Source organism: Elephas maximus, chromosome 3, assembly GCF_024166365.1.
Source record: "Elephas maximus indicus isolate mEleMax1 chromosome 3, mEleMax1 primary haplotype, whole genome shotgun sequence".
In the NCBI taxonomy this organism is placed as follows: domain Eukaryota; kingdom Metazoa; phylum Chordata; class Mammalia; order Proboscidea; family Elephantidae; genus Elephas; species Elephas maximus.
The window spans coordinates 45049562-45067161 of record NC_064821.1 but is presented as its reverse complement, the minus strand read 5'-3'; the positions used below and the strand labels follow the sequence as shown (position 1 = coordinate 45067161).

At 47.1% G+C, this 17600-nt stretch overlaps 2 protein-coding genes across 10 annotated transcripts in view; one reads left to right on the top strand and one right to left on the bottom strand.

Annotated features, from left to right (window-relative positions):
- The window catches only part of NPHP4 (nephrocystin 4), a 139355-nt gene that overhangs the window by 99130 nt on the left and 22625 nt on the right, over positions 1-17600 (top strand). For all 9 annotated transcript variants that reach the window (XR_007516516.1, XM_049877726.1, XM_049877727.1 and 6 more), the window contains 2 exons: positions 10771-10931; positions 15282-15462. Coding sequence is in view for 8 of the 9 variants with exons in the window: in XM_049877726.1 (XP_049733683.1) it covers positions 10771-10931; positions 15282-15462 (342 nt within the window). In the remaining variant the exon portion in view is untranslated. The remainder of the gene's footprint in view (positions 1-10770; positions 10932-15281; positions 15463-17600) is intronic.
- On the bottom strand, positions 6203-7680 carry LOC126072498 (phosphoglycerate kinase 1-like). The gene has a single exon (XM_049877733.1). It carries the CDS (start codon positions 7580-7582, stop codon positions 6329-6331), a length of 1254 nt encoding a protein of 417 aa, XP_049733690.1. The 5' UTR covers positions 7583-7680; the 3' UTR covers positions 6203-6328.

The following is a 17600-nucleotide window of genomic DNA, read 5'->3' as shown; positions in this document are numbered from 1 at the left end:
AGAAATCCATTATCTGAATATTCCACAATATTTATCCATTCTACTGTTCATAGACATTTGAATTGTTTCCAGTGTTTGGCTCTTTTGAATGCTGCTGCTGTGGACGTTCTTTTGGTGGCAGGTACTTGCCTTGCTGTTGGGTGTGTGTCTAGAGGTGAAATTGCTGGGTCATAGGGTAGTACACATTTAACTTAGTAGATTTGCCCAGCAGTTTTCCACAGTGCTCGTACCAGTTTGCATATCTACCAGCAGTAGATTACATGTTTGAACTGCTGGGTTTTTTTGACCATTATGATAAATATATGGAGGTGTATTATTGTGATTTGAGTTTCTCTGACTAATAATGCTAAGCACCTGTTCACATGCTTATGGGCCTGGGAGACATCCTCTTTTATGGAGTGCTTCAAGTCTCTTGCTAATTTTTCAAATCGTGTTTCTTTTTCTTTTTTTTGTAGGTGTTCTTTATATACCCTGATCACAGGTCCTTTTTCAGCTAGTACAAATATCTTTTCCCACTCTATGGCTTGCCTCTTGACTCTGTTAATGTTATCTTTTGGTTATCAGTGATTTTCCATTAAAATTTAGGAGCCTTTTCCTTAATGGTTAGATTTCCTAAGCTGGACACAAAAAGTAGTTTGTCTTCACAAAGTCTTGAAGATATTTTCCTATTTTATCTTCTGGAAGTTTTTCTTTCTTTTCTTGCTTTTATATAAAAAAAAATTTTTTTTATATAGTCATATCTATAATCCATCCGGAATTGATTTTTTAGGTATGGCATGAGGTAGGGATCAAGGTTCATGATCTTCATTTAAGGAGTCCAAACAGTTATTAGGACGTACAAGATTTTCAAAGCACCGGCCCCATACCCAGCAAATTTAGAAGACAGCCTAATTCCCGGCCTTCAAATAGTTATCGAAAGAAAAATTACGTTTCTACAATCTAAAATTTGATGTTGCCAGAGACTAAAGCAGAGACTCAGGGGTGCCTGAGCTAATGAAGATTTTAGCTTTACCATGCAATTACCATATCTTGGTGGTGGGGATCCACTCTTAGAAAGTGGCATTTGAAACATTTTTGTCTTCTGATAGAGTCTGGACATTTATAGTGTTGGTAGCTCTAATCTCAGTTCTCATTGCGATGCATTTCTTCCCCATCTAGCACAAGCAGAGCCCATTGGTTTCCACCTTCCCTTTGAGGTCTGTGTTCCAGCACTAAGGGTGCACGGATTGAAGGGTCTGCCTCATGACATGGCCTCCATACCCTCTTGTGAGCAGCCTTAGCAGACTCATGCCAAGATGCCACCATACTTGGTCCAGTGGGAGAAACTGCAGACCCCTGTACTGAAGCTGCCATGAATGTTTCTGCAACCCATGATCTTTTGGGCCTGATGGCTGCCTCTGCCCTGGGCTCCTGATGATAGGCATTTTTCTCCATTATCCAGTGTCTCAAGTTATGAGTAGCATTTCTTTTTGTCATCTATTTTTCTTCAGAAGTAGGATGTACCTTTAGTGTTTTCTTGCTTACTACTGTCCTCTCGTGGACTTGCTCTGATTTTCTTCAGTTTTAGCTAGAACTTGCATATGAGCAATTGATGGTCTGTTCCACAGTTGGCCCCTGGCCTTGAGTATATCCCACTCAAGAATTTAGGGACCATCTCAAGAATAGATTTGACGCATTGAACACTAGTGACCGAAGACCAGACGAGTTGTGGAATGACATCAAGGACATCATCCATGAAGAAAGCAAGAGGTCACTGAAAAGACAGGAAAGAAAGAAAAGACCAAGAGGGATGTCAGAGGGGACTCTGAAACTTGCTCTTGAGCGTCGAGCAGCTAAAGCAAAAGGAAGAATTGATGAGGTAAAAGAACTGAACAGAAGATTTCAAAGGGCCTCTCGAGAAGACAAAGTATTATAATGACATGTGCAAGGAGCTGGAGATGGAAAACCAAAAGGGAAGAACACGCTTGGCCTCTCTCAAGCTGAAAGGACTGAAGAAAAAATTCAAGCCTCGAGTTGCAATAGTGAAAGATTCCATGGGGAAAATATTAAATGACCCAGGAAGCATCAAAAGAAGATGGAAGGAATACACAGAGTCATTATACCAAAAAGAATTAGTCAGTGTTCAACCATTTCAAGAGGTGGCATATAATCAGGAACCAGTGGTACTGAAGGAAGAAGTCCAAGCTGCTCTGAAGGCATTGGTGAAAAACAAGGCTCCAGAAATTGATGGAATATCCATTGAGATGTTTCAACAAACAGATGCAGCGCTGGAGGTGCTCACTCGTCTATGCCAAGAAATATGGAAGACAACTTCCTGGCCAACTGATTGGAAGAGATCCATATTTATGCCTATTCCCAAGAAAGGTGATCCAACCGAATGTGGAAATTATAGAACAATATCATTAATATCACACGCAAGCAAAATTTTGCTGAAGATCATTCAAAAACAGCTCCAGCAGTATATCGGCAGGGAACTGCCAGAAATTCAGGCCGGTTTCAGAAGAGGACGTGGAACCAGGGATATCATTGCTGATGTCAGATGGATCCTGGCTGAAAGCAGAGAATACCAGAAGGATGTTTACTGTGTTTTATTGACTGTGCAAAGGCATTCGACTGTGTGGATCATAACAAACTATGGATAACACTGCGAAGAATGGAAATTCCAGAACACTTAATTGTGCTCGTGAGGAACCTGTACATAGATCAAGAGGCAGTTGTTCAGACAGAACAAGGGGATACTGATTGGTTTAAAGTCAGGAAAGGTATGCGTCAGGGTTGTATTCTTTCACCATACCTATTTAATCTGTATGCTGAACAAATAGTATGAGAAGCTGGACTATATGAAGAAGAATGGGGATCAGGATTGGAGGAAGACTCATTAACAACCTGCATTATGCAGATGACACAACCTTGCTTGCTGAAAGTGAAGAGGACTTGAAGCACTTACTAATGAAGATCAAAGACCACAGCCTTCAGTATGGATTGCACCTCAACATAAAGAAAACAAAAGTCCTCACAACTGGACCAATGAGCACCATCATGATAAACAGAGAAAAGATTGAAGTTGTCAAGGATTTCATTTTACTTGGACCCGCAATCAACAGCCACGGAAGCAGCAGTCAAGGAATCAAAAGACGCATTGCATTGGGCAAATCTGCTGCGAAGGACCTCTTCGAAGTGTTGAAGAGCAAAGATCTCACCCTGAAGACTAAGGTGTGCCTGACCCAAGCCATGGTATTTTCAGTCACGTCATATGCATGTGAAAGCTGGACAATGAATAAGGAAGACCGAAAAAGAGTTGATGCCTTTGAATTGTGGTGTTGGCGAAGAATATTGAATATACCATGGACTGTCAAAAGAATGAACAAATCTGTCTTGGAAGAAGTGTAGCCCGAATGCTCCTTAGAGGCAAGGACATAATTTGGACATGTTGTCAGGAGGGATCAGTCCCTGGAGGAGGACATCATGCTTGGCAGAGTCCAGGGTCAGCTGAAAAGAGAAGACCTTCAATGAGGTGGTTTGACAAGGTGGCTGCAACAATGAGCTCAAGCCTAACAAAGATTATAAGGATGGTGCAGGAGCAGGCAGTGTTTCATTCTGTTACGAGTCGGAATCGACTCAACAGCACCCAACAACAACAGTGTCCTCTACTCCCTCCTGGAAGGTTCATCTGAGTTTGTGACAGTTTAATCTGCTTGCATTGACCCTGTCCCTCCCTACCTCTGTGCAGCGCCTTCTTTCCTTTGTGCTTCCTCTGCTTTCTGGCCTGGACTTTTGTTTTCCTAACATGTTCCTCTTGATGGTTTTGTCTTGTGGGTTCTTCCTTAGTGCAAGAGATGAAGTCATTGAATTTTGGGTCTGCAAATCCATCCTTTATTCTAAAGAAATGTTGTCTACTTTTGTCTCCCAGGCTTATTCCATCCAAGAGGCATTCTGACATCATACCAACAGCCAATTCCAGTCTGGACCCCTCTGTCATTGCCTTGCCTGTCTTCCTTTACTAGAGCATATATTCCCTGTGAATCCTAATTCCATGTGTCTCTACCTACAAAAATTGTGTAGGTGCATTATGGAGTACTTGCTTCATCTCCCCCCCTCCCCACCAGAATCATTTATAAGTTGTAGACCTGATATATTATCTCTAAATACATCAATGTGTGTCTTTAAAACTAAAGACATTCTGCATCTTGAAAACATTATGCTGGGTCAAGTAAGTCAGTCACAAAAGGACGAATATTGTATGATCCTACTTACAAGAAATAGGCAAATGTCTAGAGACCAGAGTTTATTAGTGGTTACCAGGAGTGGGAGGGAGGGGGGAAGGAGAGTCATTGCTTAAGGGGCACTGAGTTTCTGTTATGGTGAATGGTGGTGGAATAATTTGGAAATGGATAGTAGTGATGGTTATACAACATGATGAATATAACCGATATAGTTGAATTGTACATGTGAAAATGTTTTGTTAGTCTTACCACAATAAAACAATAAAAAAATTAATCAGTGATATACAACGTGAAAGAAAAAAAAAATAAGGACAGCCTTTTACAAAAATACAATTCTGTTATTATGCTAAGAAAATAAGAATTTCCTAATGTTGTCTAATATCAATGTTAAGTTCCTTCCATTTGTCCCCCATGTGTCTGTTATGGATATTTTTTTGAACTGGGACCCCATCCAGGTTCATGTATTGCATTTGGTAATTATCTCTTTAATCTTGAAGAGACTTCTGTGTCCTTTTTCAGTGACATTCAGTCTTCAAGGAAACCAAGCTAGTTGTCTTATAGAATGGTTGACGCTCAGTGTTTATCTGATTGTTTCCTCATGTTGCCGTTGAAACACTTTACCCCTAGTGTTTCCTGTGTAGGAGTTAGGGGTGACGGTTTGGCTTGATCTTGGGTTTTGGTATGAGCATGTCATCGTCAGTGCTGTGTTCTGCACAGCCCAGCTGAGCCCAGCCCTCTGGAGGCACACAGCGGCAGGCTGTTTCATTGCTCATGAGGCTAAGTGCGGTCACTGGGTTAAGGCACTGGCCCACAGGTGTTTTCAGTGGGAAGATATGTTTTCCCCTTTGCAAAGAATTGTAAGGGCCATTCTTTGGCACCACATGGATTTCAGTTCTCCAACAACCGTTCACCTGTTGTTTTAACATATTTGGCTGAGCTTTTCTTGGATAAATTATATAATTGGAATTTTCAAAACGGTAATTTTTCTATCATTTGGTCTCTCTCTATTAGCTGGCATCCTTCTGTAAAAGAGAACTTCCCCATATCAACCACTACAGACACTTCGTCCAAAGAAGACAGGGCAAATGTTCAGTTATTTTCCTTTTATTGCCAATTTTCAGAGTAAGAATTTGGTGTAATAGTCACTCCACATTGGCAATTGTGCTTCCCCCTCCCCCCACCCCCATGTTTTGAGTATCACCCTTATCTCTTGGATTTTTATTTCTTCACTGGGTTACACTCATTACTTTGTGATGCTGGAATTTCCCCACATTTGGCCAGGGGAGTCCTTCCGGTTGATTGGTGAGGCCCTCTGACATGCTCTAATCGGACTCTGAGCACTCCCTTCCTTGCTTTCTAGAACAATACCGTGTCCCAGGCATGTCTTGTACTTTCTCTGCCTCAAACCTGGAAGTAGCCATTTCTTCTAGTAGCTTCATCCTGTAGTGCTTTTGATTCTGGGGTATCATTGCTCCTAGACCTTTTTCACTGGGCTGAGCTGGGGAATACATATTAACACTGAGTTCATATTGATATTTCCAATTCAAATTTGGAGTTTGTTTCTTAAAACAGTTTATTTATATGTTTCCTCCTACAGTGAAGATCGCAGTTGCTGATAATATGTTTACTTTGCCATATAGTTTTTTTTTTTTTTTTTTTGCCAGTTTAAATGGACAATTTTATTGTTTATTTAACAGATGATCAACTTTGTCCTCATCCCTACCTAAAGCTGGAATTTCATCTTCTTTCCATGCCAATAATAAAACAGTGACAAAGCTAATCAGAGTAAGCAACTTAAAAAAGAACTAAACTAACACAGCTCACTTTCCTTTAACAGGCAAAATATAAATATACACACTAGAAAGCACAATGGGTTAGCCACTAAGAAATTCAAATGGGATCTTGAAGAATGTAGGAAAATCCAGGGTGCAATAAAGATGAGCTGAGATGCTGTGAACCTGTTTAAGGGTTCCTGGTGCTTCATCTCTTGGCCACTAGCTGAATCTTGACATGGGGGAAGATTTTAGCTAATGCCAAGTGGAGATATGAGGGAAAGCGCTAAGTTGACTTAGACTGTGCACAGGAACCAAAGGGCAGGAAAACACTTAAACACTGCTGAGAGCAGCCACCCCAGGAAGGACTTTACCTTCCAGGAGCTCCAGACTAGCACCACCCCCAGTGCTCACGTGGCTGACTTTATCCTCTGTGTTCCATTTGGCACAGCAAGTGGCAGTGTCTCCACCACCTATGATGGTGATGCAGCCCCTAGAAGTGGCTTTTACCACCTCATCCATGAGAGCTTTGGTTCCCCGGGCAAAAGCTTCCCATTCAAATACCCCCACAGGTCCATTCCACACAATCTGCTTAGCCCGAGCGACAGCCTCAGCATACTTCTTGTTGCTCTCAGGACCACAGTCCAAGCCCATCCAGCCAGCAGGTATGCCAGAAGCCACGGTGGCTTGGCCAGTCTTGGCATTCTCATCAAACTTGTCAGCAGTGACAAAGTCAACAGGCAAGGTAATCTTCACACCATTCTTCTCAGCTTTGGACATCAGGTCTTTGACAATCTTGGCTCCCTCTTCATCAAACAGAGAAGTGCCAATCTCCATGCTGTTGAGTACTTTAAGGAAGGTAAAAGCCATTCCACCACCAATAATCATCTCATTGACTTTGTCTAGCATGTTATTGATCAGCTGGATCTTGTCTGCAACTTTAGCTCCGCCCAGGATGGCCAGGAAGGGTCGCTCTGGGTTCTCCAAGGCCTTGGCAAAGTAATTCAGCTCCTTCTTCATCAAGAAACCACCGGCCTTCTGTGGCAGATTCACTCCCACCATGGAACTGTGGGCTCGGTGAGCAGTGCCAAAAGCATCATTGACATAGACATCACCTAGCTTGGAAAGTGAAGCCTGGAAGGCTTCTATTTTGGCTGGCTCAGCTTTAATCTTGTTCCCAGAAGCATCTTTTCCCTTCCCTTCTTCCTCCACATGAAAGCGGAGATTTTCCAGCATGATGACAGAACCAGAAGCTGGGTCAGCACAGGCTTTCTCCACTTCTGGGCCCACGCAGTCCTTCAAGAACAGAACATCCTTGCCCAGCAAAGATCTGAGTTCTACAGCAACTGGCTCTAAGGAGTACTTGTCAGGCATGGGGATACCATCAGGCCGGCCCAGGTGGCTCATAAGAACAACTGACTTGGCTCCATTGTCCAAACAGAATTTGATGCTTGGGATGGCGGCCTTGATCCTCTGGTTGTTTGTTATCTGGTTGTTCTTCATAGGAACATTAAAGTCCACCCTCATGACGACCCGTTTCCCTTTCACGTCCAGCTTGTCCAGAGTTAGCTTATTGGAAAGAGACATCTCGGCAATACAGCGGAGGCCAGTGGCTCGGGGCTCAGACAGCGGCAGCGAGCAGAAACTGTGCAAGCTGAGGTGTGCTACGCCCGCGTGTGAACGACTGTAGCGCGCACGCCGGGACCACAGGGCCTCTCTGCCATATAGTTTTTGTTGTTGTTGGATGCTATCGAGTTGATTTTGACTTAGAACGAGCCCATGTGACAGAGTAGAACTGCCCCATAGAGTTTTCTAGGTTGTGACCTTTCAGAAGCAGACCGCCAGGTCTTTCTCCCGTGAAGAATATATTTCCCAAATTACACTGCTAATGTTAATCCTTACAGTATCTCAGATGAGAGGTGAGGTTCATTTGCAGTTCTTTCTGTCTTAGTCTGCAGCCCCCTGAGGATTAGAGTCAGGGAGATGTCCCTGGAGAGTATGCTTTCTGTGTGCTCGTGTTTCCCATTTGATTTTTCAGCCACATTCGTCTCTATTTGTTTTCCATTTTGTGTTTGCTTTCTCTCCTTTTTGATTTCACTTTTGAACCATGTAAAACATTTGCATGGTTCAGAAGTCAAAACTGTAGTAAAATGTATATTCAAGGCTTCCTTCTGTCCTTACCCCTCTAGTCCACCCCCACCTGCTCAGCCTGTTTTAGCCTTCTAGTGGTTTCTTTTGTTGTTGGTGTAGGTGTTGGTTTGTTTGTGTTTTTTTTGGGGGGGTAAAAATAAGCAAATGCTTGTTTATATTTTTATTTCCCCTTTTTTTCTTATATAAAAGGTAACACGCCAAATGCACTTTCCTCATCTTGCTCTTTTCTGTCAGCAGTATACCCTGGAGTCGCACTCCGTATTGAAATCGTCTGCACTGTTTTCCATCTGCACAGAGCTCAGTTGTGTGGGTGTTGTGTAGTTCTTTCAGCTAGTCTCTCGTGGACATTTGGGCTGTTTCCAGGATTTTGGTATTACAAGCCATGCAGTAATGAATAATCACATGTCTCTGGTGTTTTCTACTTGAGGAGCTGTGTTTTTAGGGTAGATTTCAAGGAGTGAGACTATAGGATCAAAGGGTAAAGTTTTCAGCAGTGTCGATAGACATGGCAAACTCCCCTCCATAGACATTGTTAACTCTCTGTACGTCCGCCAGCAGCCTCAGCGACGTCTGCCATGGCCCACTTCCTCACAGCCTTGCTGCCAGAATGGGCTGTTAAACTTTGGGATTTTTAGGTCAGATGGGTGTGAAATGGGTCTCAGTGTGGTGTTGATTTACATTTTTGTAATGAGTGAAGCTGAGCATCTTTTATATTATATTAGGGCTATTTGTCTTTTTTTTTCCTGGAGACTTCTGTTCATCTTTTTTTTTCTCTAGGGTTTTTACTTTTTTTTTTCCCCCTCTGTCTCTGTTTTTGGGAGAACTCCCAGGGAAGAGAGCGTTTAGAGGTGTCATTTGGGAAGTTGGCCCCAAAAGTCCAAACCCATCTGCCTCTTTGAGTTGGAGGCTGGAGCAGTGGGGGCTGGCGCTGTCTGCTCCTTCCTGTGCTGCTCAGGCCAGCACTGGGACCGTATGCAGGCCTGGGTTCTGTGTGCAGGCTCGAGTGCTGGGGTCTCTGAAGTTAGGACTGGCCACAGACACGGCCTGATGCTCTCAGAGCTGGCCCCTGAGGGTGGGGTAGCGCGAAGGCGTCCCTGGCCTCTGCTGGTCCTGTGACTTAGTCTGGTCACTTTGAGATATGACACTGGGGACAGACCAGCTAAGCATGACTTTGCTGCCAGCTCCATTTGGTCTTTGTCCCTTCTTTACCTCTCCACCCTGTGAGATGCCCTCTCAGCTTTCCCCCTGCAGCCAGGGCCAGAGGTAGGCCAAAGCAGCTGATTTACAATGCCATTCCCTTTGGGCTCACCCTGAGGCTCTCCATCCCCACTCTCCCTCAGCCTCACTCCCCCGTGCCAGAGCCCGAGACTCAGGCTGTGTCACCCGTCGCAAACCACTGCTCTCACCCCTCCCACTGAAAGCACTGTCCCTGGTCTTGGGGAAAAGCAGTGGGTCACTGTCTGGTCGTCTCCACTGGGGACAGGGTGAGGGGACCTGTGGTCAGACTGGCTGTGAACTGAGGCTCTGGTGGGCCTGGCACTTGGAGATGCTGAGTAGGCGTGAGTCCCCATCTCCCAGAGCCCAGGGCTTCACGGAATGGGGCATCATAACTTTTGTGCCTGGTGTTGATAGAAAAGGGAAAAATGTCCTTTTGAATGTGTTTCCCAGCATTGCTGCTGTCTGCACTGCAACTGATGGTGATTTCAGTGGCATTTTTATCAGTTTAGAACTAATGATGATGCCACCTCAAGAGAATGAAGGCGGGTGCACAGCCTTGTTGGCATCCGTTAGTGCCGCGAGGCACCTGTTAAGTGGGGGGCCTTAGAGCGGGGGAGTGGGAATGCAGGGAGGGGGTTTGCATGCTCCTAAACTGGGTGTATAAGGCTCGTCTCGGTTCTAGCTCTCTTGCTCTCTGTGTGTGTATTTCAATTTAAAAAAAAATTTATTGTGTTTTAAGTGAAAGTTTACAAATCAAGTCAGTCTCTCATACAAAAACTTAAACACACGTTGCTACATACCCCTCCCTAGCTGCTCTCCCCTTAATGTGACAGCACACTCCTCCTCTCTACCCTCTATTCCCTGTGTCCATTCAACCAGCTCCTGTCCCCCTCTGCCTTCTCATCTTGCCTCCAGACAGTAGCTGCCCACATAGTCTCATGTGTCTACTTGAGCCAAGAAGCTCACTCCTCACCAGTATCATTTTCTGTCTTATAGTCCAGTCCAATCCCTGTCTGAAGAGCTGGCTTCAGGATGTATTCCAGTTTTGATGGCAGGTGTAGAATGTGTTTTCTTCTAATCCTGTGTGCAGAGTAATAAACCCTCAGTGATCTCCCCAGGCCCTTCCTTTCCACCCAGCAGTGGATTGTTTTACAAGGATATGGTGAAAACCAGAAATCTTATTTTGGGAGAAGTTGATGGCATATATTGGAAAGAAACCTAGACTCCTGAACATGACTCTCCATTTTATTGATTTGGATAGTTTATATTTTTGATTAATGTGTTTATTGAATCGTTGCCATGGTAGAAGCAGAATTAGTAATCATAATCAGAGCAGAAATCTCTTCAAAATGTGAAGATGAGTGAATCCAGTTCCTCTTACATTCATGTGGGCCTCTTTTGGACAGGGTCTCCTGGCTTCCAGCTCAAGTACATGGTGAACCCTGGGTTCCTGAAACCTGGAGAGCAACGCTGGTTCCTCCGGTACCTGGCGGTGCAGACCCTGCAGATCGATGTCTGGGACGGGGACGCCCTGCTCCTCGTTGGCTCAGCTGCCGTTCAGCTGAAGGTAGCGCGTCCTCCAGCCTTGTCTAGGTGGCATGTCCCTCAGGACGGCCACCATCCAAAGATCAGCATGCAGGCATGTTGGTCCACACCTGGCATGGGACTGTGACTCGGCAACTGTGTTCCACTAATTAAAATCTGCCATGTTCCCTCCTTTCAGAATGGAAAAGGTTGTTCACAGAATCTGAATTCTGTAATTCTAGGTTTTTGCCTGGTAAACTCTTAAGATGAAAGTCAGTTACTAATTTCTTCAACAAACTCCCAGTAATGTCATCTTCTACTCCTTGGAATCTAATGGTGTAAACTTCCTGGGGAGTCCCTGAGTGGTGAAAATGGTTAATGTGCTCGGCTGCTAACCTAAAGGTTGGAGGTTCAAGTCTACCAGGAGGCACTTTGGAAGAAAGGCCTGGTGATCCATGAAAGATTGGCTGTTGAAAACCCTAAGAGCACAGTTCTACTCTTAACACATATGGGGTCACCATGAGTTGGACCCAACTCAACGGCCACTGGTTTTCAAATTCCCTGGAGGCAGGTGCTAGGCTAGCCTTAGTTACTACTGTACCAGGGCCTGGCCCCTTAGAGGCTCACCTTGAATGTTGAGTAAATGATGGGATGGATGAATAAGTAATTAAACGAAGGAAGGAATGCGTGGGTCTAAAAATATCATTTAGTCCTGTTATCAGATACATGCACTGTGTTTTTCTAAACCCTCGTCATCCACTCTCTCATATACTAACAGTCCATTCTGCTCACTTATCCAATATTCTTCCCAGGGTTTCTCCAAAGCCTTCTCTATTGCATGAAGGGAACCGGGAGGGTCAACGTAGATTTGACCATAGCAACCCCTGGGCCAAGGACTCGGGCCACTTCTGCTTGCCAGTGTACATGCTGAGAATTTTCCTCTTGGCCCATGGGGAGTGGGGACGGGAGAGGACATCGCAGCATAATTCTGGCTCCCGAACATCTTAGATTCATCCACTTCTCTTCAATTCCCATAGCTATTTGGCTTCCCTGGCCCCCTGTCCCCAGTCCATCCTCCACACCAGCAGCTGGCGTGGTCATGGGATCCAGACCGATCCCCCGCTCCTTTCTCCTCCCGCGCCGGGACCCTGGGCCCTCGCTGTGTCAGGCTGGCATGGGGCCTCCCACACACCGTGTGTCCTTTTCCCCGGGCTGTGCTGGCTTGCCTGTCCCTCCCTCCAGCCCACCGATCTGAAGTTCCCTGCGCCTCAGTGTCCTCTGTGAAGTGAGCATGTGCTAGCCCTGCCTGGCAGCTGAATGTGAGGAGTTCCAGTGGCAGTGAGGCACTCAGGACAGTGGTGGCCCGAAGCAAGGACTCCATGGGTGTTGGCTGTTCGATTCCTTGTGCTTGTCCCTCAGTTCACAGCTCGGCCATGGCACAGGCCCTTGGGGTTTCCATGCATGTCTGCCTTCCACCCTGCCTGTGACTACCCTGAGGGCAGGGATGCAGTCTTATCACTGCTGTCTCTAGCCCTGACTCACAGTAGGCTAGGCACAAGAGGCAAGTGAATGAATGAATGAATGAGTGAGTGAATGAATGCCTGTGACCACCCTGGTTGGTGTTTGGTGTGTGTGTGTATGTGTGTGGAGGGGGTACTGTACAGAGAGGGGCCCCCACTGTGGAGATTATTTTGGGAACCACGGTGGCTCAAAAATGTCCCCAGCTGAGCTTCCACCTCCTTTTTTGGTGTTCATAGCTAGAGATGAAAGTTATCTGTCTCCTCTTATAGGAAGAGCTGCTTAAGCAAATGCTGCTCTCTGCTTATTGACAGAGTTTGAAAAATTAAACTTCACTTTTTAAGAATAAAATTCTTCTAACTTTTAAACTTATGTAGAAAAGTTGGAAAATTCAGATAAAAGAAAATCACCTGTAGCTCCAGATCCTGAGGTAGTTAAAATGCTGTTTATCCTTTGAGAAACTTACTTGCTGCAAAGCATGGATGCGTTAGAACTTATTTCACCTCCTCTTTGTTGCTGAGTGAGAGACGCAGCAGCGATAAGACCCCATCCAAAGCATTGCAGTGAACATCTTGAAGTCAAATCTTGGCACACACTTTTTAGCATCTTTCTTGAGGACGATGACGATAGTATTGCAGTAAGAACAGTAGTCGCTACAATGATCCATTGCTCTTACGCTTCATTTTCTGTGATCCTTAGCCCAGGGCTATGAGGTATTACCATCAGTATCCTCCTTTTCAGTAGAGATCGCACCATTAATTGTGATAAGAGCCAGGTGGTGTAGTGGTTAAGTGCTATCCTGCTAACCAAAAGGTCGGCAGTTCAAATCCACCAGGTGCTCCTAGGAAACTCTACGGGGCAGTTCTACTCTGTCCTATAGGGTCGCTATGAGTCGAAATCGACTTGACGGCAGCAGGTTTTACAGGACTCTAAAACTTGTGCTCTGCCCCATATCCTCTTCCCACATGAGAAGGGGGCGCTGATGTGAAAGCTTCTGCTATGCAGGTCTGGCCACACCTGTCCTCCCTGGAGGAGACTGAGGCGTCCACGTGTCCACTTTCTTGCTTCACGGGTATCAGCCTTTTAGAGAACCTTTGCATCTGTGAATGGGTGAGGTAGGATACCTGGTCTTCATTTGCAACACTGCTTCCTAGTGAGGTTGGATGTTGTTTTTTACATGTACTGGCTGTTGCCCAAAGGTGTCTTCCCACACCCCAGCCACTGGCGTCCTGTGACCACAGACACGTGTGCAGCTGGGTGGGCATTGTGGGGAGCACTACTTCACGGCAGGATCTAAGGGATTTAGGGAGTGCATTTGGTTAGCAAAGAGACCGTGTGATCAGAAAGTCCTCCTGATGCTGTCCTGGATCTAGGCTTTTACTGCCCTCATCTGCTCTGACCAGCTTGGTTGACTTCCTTATTCTCAAGTCATTGGCCTGGTGTTGGGGCCTTCCCTGCCAGTCCCTCTCCCTGGCAAGCTCTTCCCTCTGCCCTCACATGCTGGCTTCCAAGTGACAACTCAGGCCTCAGCCCAGGGTCAGTGCCCTGGGCAGCCTTTCTGCCTGTCCGCCTGCCAGTCAGGCTCTGGCCCTCAGTGTTATTTCCCAGCTGTCTTGATCATTGTCTGTCTGCTGGTTGTTTATTCCCTTTCTCTCCCCTTCTAGCTTGTTATTAGTCCCTGAGGCTAGGGACCTTGCTGGTTCTGTCCCCTGCACCGTCCCCAGGGCCTGGCAGCACCCGTTGGGTTGTCCTAATGACTCGTGGAAGGAAGAGCCTCTGTCCTCAGGCTGCTCGTGACCCACTGGGAGCAGGCGGCTGCCATAGTCTGTCGTGTTTAGTAATCCTGGGCACACGTTGCACCCACTCTTCGTTGTGCTGGTGTACCATCGAGCTGCTTCCTTCCTCTGGTGATGTCCCTTTCTCCGGCTGCTGGGCCCTTCTCCACGAGCCACTGTTGATCGATTGATCGGGTCATTCATCCCTCAGTAATACCGTGCATGAAATCCAGACGGGGTGAGATGGGCTATAGTGGCTGTATTTTAGCTTGAGGGGCAGGGAAGTCCTCTCTGAGGAGGTGACAACCAGGCTGGCCTTAGGTTACTTGAGAGACCCCGCATTCCAGGGAGTGCAGAGCCCTGAGGCCACAATGAGCTTGGTGGATCCGGGACCAAGGCAAGGATGGTGTGTCCCCGGTGCAGCCTTCTTAGCTCATGTAGAAGGTACATCATAACCTTCTAGCTCTCACAGGCAGAGTGAACTCTGAACTCTCAATCTAGCATGCACATCCTCACCATCCGCCCTCCATACCACACTCAGCCTGTCTCCTTGCTGCTCCCTATGGCCTCTCTTCTGCCCCATAGGCCCGTCTTTCAGCTGCACAGCAGCTCACTGCTCTGTCTGGGTGTCCTCTGGCTTTGGGTCTTGGCCTGGCCTGCCACCCAGCCCCCAGCCCCCTGTCCTGCAGGGTGGTCTCCATTCTGAGAGCTCCTACCGGTCCCCCGAGGGGTCTCATGCTGCCCCAGACCTGGATGGCCTGGATCTGCTCACATCTGTCCTGGAGGGGCAGCTCCTCCAGGGCCCCTGCCATGCCATTTGTGCTCCCAGTGCCTAGCAGGGCTTGTTCATTGGCCACTCTGGTTGTGTTTTATTAAAGATTTATGGGGGGGAAAAAAAAAACAACTACCATCTGAAGGGCTATTCTAAGAAGTAGTGGGCTTCTGCCTGATAGCAAATTTGTGTGCTCTTTGCATTTTTGTTCCTCCCTTCCTCCTCAGTGGCCTTTCTTGGTGGGTGGAGAGCTCCTTCACACCTGCAGGGGCACCTGGATGTGGGCTATGGCCTGGCTGTGGCTTCTGAACACATTTTTCTTATGCAGCATCTCCTCCGCCAAGGGCGGCCGGCTATCCAGGTTTCACATGACCTTGAGGTGGTGGCAACAGAATACGAACAGGACGTGGTGGTGGTCAGTGGAGATATGACCCAGTTTGGCAGTGTCAAGCCCATCGGCGTCCACACGGTAGTGAAGGGCCGGCTGCACCTGACCTTGGCCAACGTGGGTAAGAGTCCAGTATCCTTGCTGGCCCTGTGCTGTTTCCTGGGCTGTCTCCCCTGCTAGAGCATCAGCTCTGTCAGGAGCAGCCACATCCCGAGCATGGTCTCATACTCTTAGTAGGAATTCAGTGGGATTCCTGTTAGTCTACTCCTGAGGGTCTGACCTTGGCCACTGAGAGTCTGACCTTGCCCACTGAGAATCTGACCTTGACTCTGAGAGTCTGACCTTGGTCACTGAAAGTTTAACCTTGGCTTCTGAGAATCTGACCTTGGCCACTGAGAATTTGACCTTGGCTCCTGAGAGTCTGACCTTAGTCACTGAGAGTCTGACCTTGGCTACTGAGAATCTGACCTTGGTCACTGAAAGTCTAACCTTGGCTTCTGAGAATCTGACCTTGGCCACTGAGAGTTTGACCTTGGCTCCTAAGAGTCTGACCTTGGTCACCAAGAGTCTGACCTTGGCCACTGAGAGCCTGACCTTGGTCACTAAGAGTCTTACCTTTGCCCCTGGGAGTCTGACTTTGGCAACTGAGAATCTGGCCTTGGCCACTGAGAGGCTGACCTTGGCCCTTGAGTATCTGACCTTGACCCCTGAGAGTCTGACCTTGGCCCCAGAGCATCTGACCTTGGCCTCTGAGAATCTGACCAGGCACCAAGCACTGGGTGTCCCCTAGTTCATATCTGATCAGAATTTGAGACCACTAGTCGACTTGGTCATGCCCACGTTTTGTTTCTTGGTGCTTTTCACGAGGCATCTCTTTGATGGCCCTAAACAAAGTGAATAGGTTCCAAGGCAGATCTTTGTTTGGAATATCAGCCCACAGCACTGCTCATCAAGGATGAGAGAGAAGGGAAGAGAAGTGCTTCTAAATGTCTGTACACTTGGGAACAGGAGAGCGGGGAAGTACATTTGTTGAGCCTGGCTGCTCATCCGAGAGGCCATGCCCTGACTCCCATCATCCCACAGCCTTGGTGTAGAGGGCAGGCAGGGTGGGCTGTCCATGGCTCAGGATAGGCCTGCCTGGGATGTCCCAGAGGCTTTGACTGAGGCCCCCAATGCAACAGGGGCTGGTGATGGGGCCAGTAGACAGAGGGGCATGGGGCTGGGCATGCCTGCTGTGTGTTCTCAGGCTGCGGGCCCGATAGGAGCCCTGTGGGGTCATTGACAAACCAGTGTGGCTGTCCTTGATGAGGGGGTCTATAAGGGTTGGGGCTTTTTCTTGGCAACACTGAAAATACAACAAAAACCAAGCTGCTTGAGGTTTCTGGAGCCCTGTCTGGATGGGAATCAGACCTCTCTCATTTACTAGGGAATTTTCCATTCCTCAAAACCCAGCCTGATTCTAAACCCTCAGGCCCCACGGGTCCCCTCTGCCTGTGCCAAGGCCTGCAGCGCAGAGGAGCCGCGAGCACACAGCTCATTAGGTCTGGTTGGGGGTGTCTGCCTGCTTGTTTACAAATGTAAAATCTGAGGCAGCTTTGAAAGTAGACAATATGGAAACAGCAAAACTCAATTAGGTCCTGGAGAAATGAATGAGCCACATGTGAGCAGCGGACGTTATTCAAAAGCGCCGGCAACAGCGGGCCCAGCGTTGCAAGGAGCATTCTGCCTCCTAGACTGTGCTGGGTATTTTTACATTTAATTCAGCAGCCCCAAAATGTGCAGTGACTCCAGATTCTAAAATCTTATCTGCAGAAGAAAGATTAGCTCCATTATATGCTATCTTAAATTGTCATTTTCATACTTTGCCTGCAAGAGAGAGATAAGCTCCTGGGGAAGAGAGTCGGCGATACCCAGTTTGAGAGGCTTGGCTGCAGCCCCGCAGAGGGAGATTAGTCAAGGACAGATGCCGGACACAGCGCACTTCATGTCAGTGCAGCATGCTTTGATGTCCTCAGTAAACTTTGCATTTTTGGGGGGAAAAAGAAGTGTCATGGCTTTTATTTCTTTATAAAATTGGTTATTATGCCTTGAGCAGCAAGAGCTCACCAGCAAATTGGATGGTGACTGTGTAAGTCTCCAGGACAGCAGAGAGGGAATCACAGCCAGGGCCGCGGTCCTTGGCGTCCCATGCCTTTACCTGGAGGTCACATTTGAGACCAGAGCAGGAGCAACCGCTGCAGATGGTGCCACCGCTGTGCC

Coding starts and splice junctions, on each gene's coding strand:
- LOC126072498 (XM_049877733.1), bottom strand. CDS start 7,582: ATGTCTCTTTCCAATAAGCTAACTCTGGACAAGCTGGACGTGAAAGGG.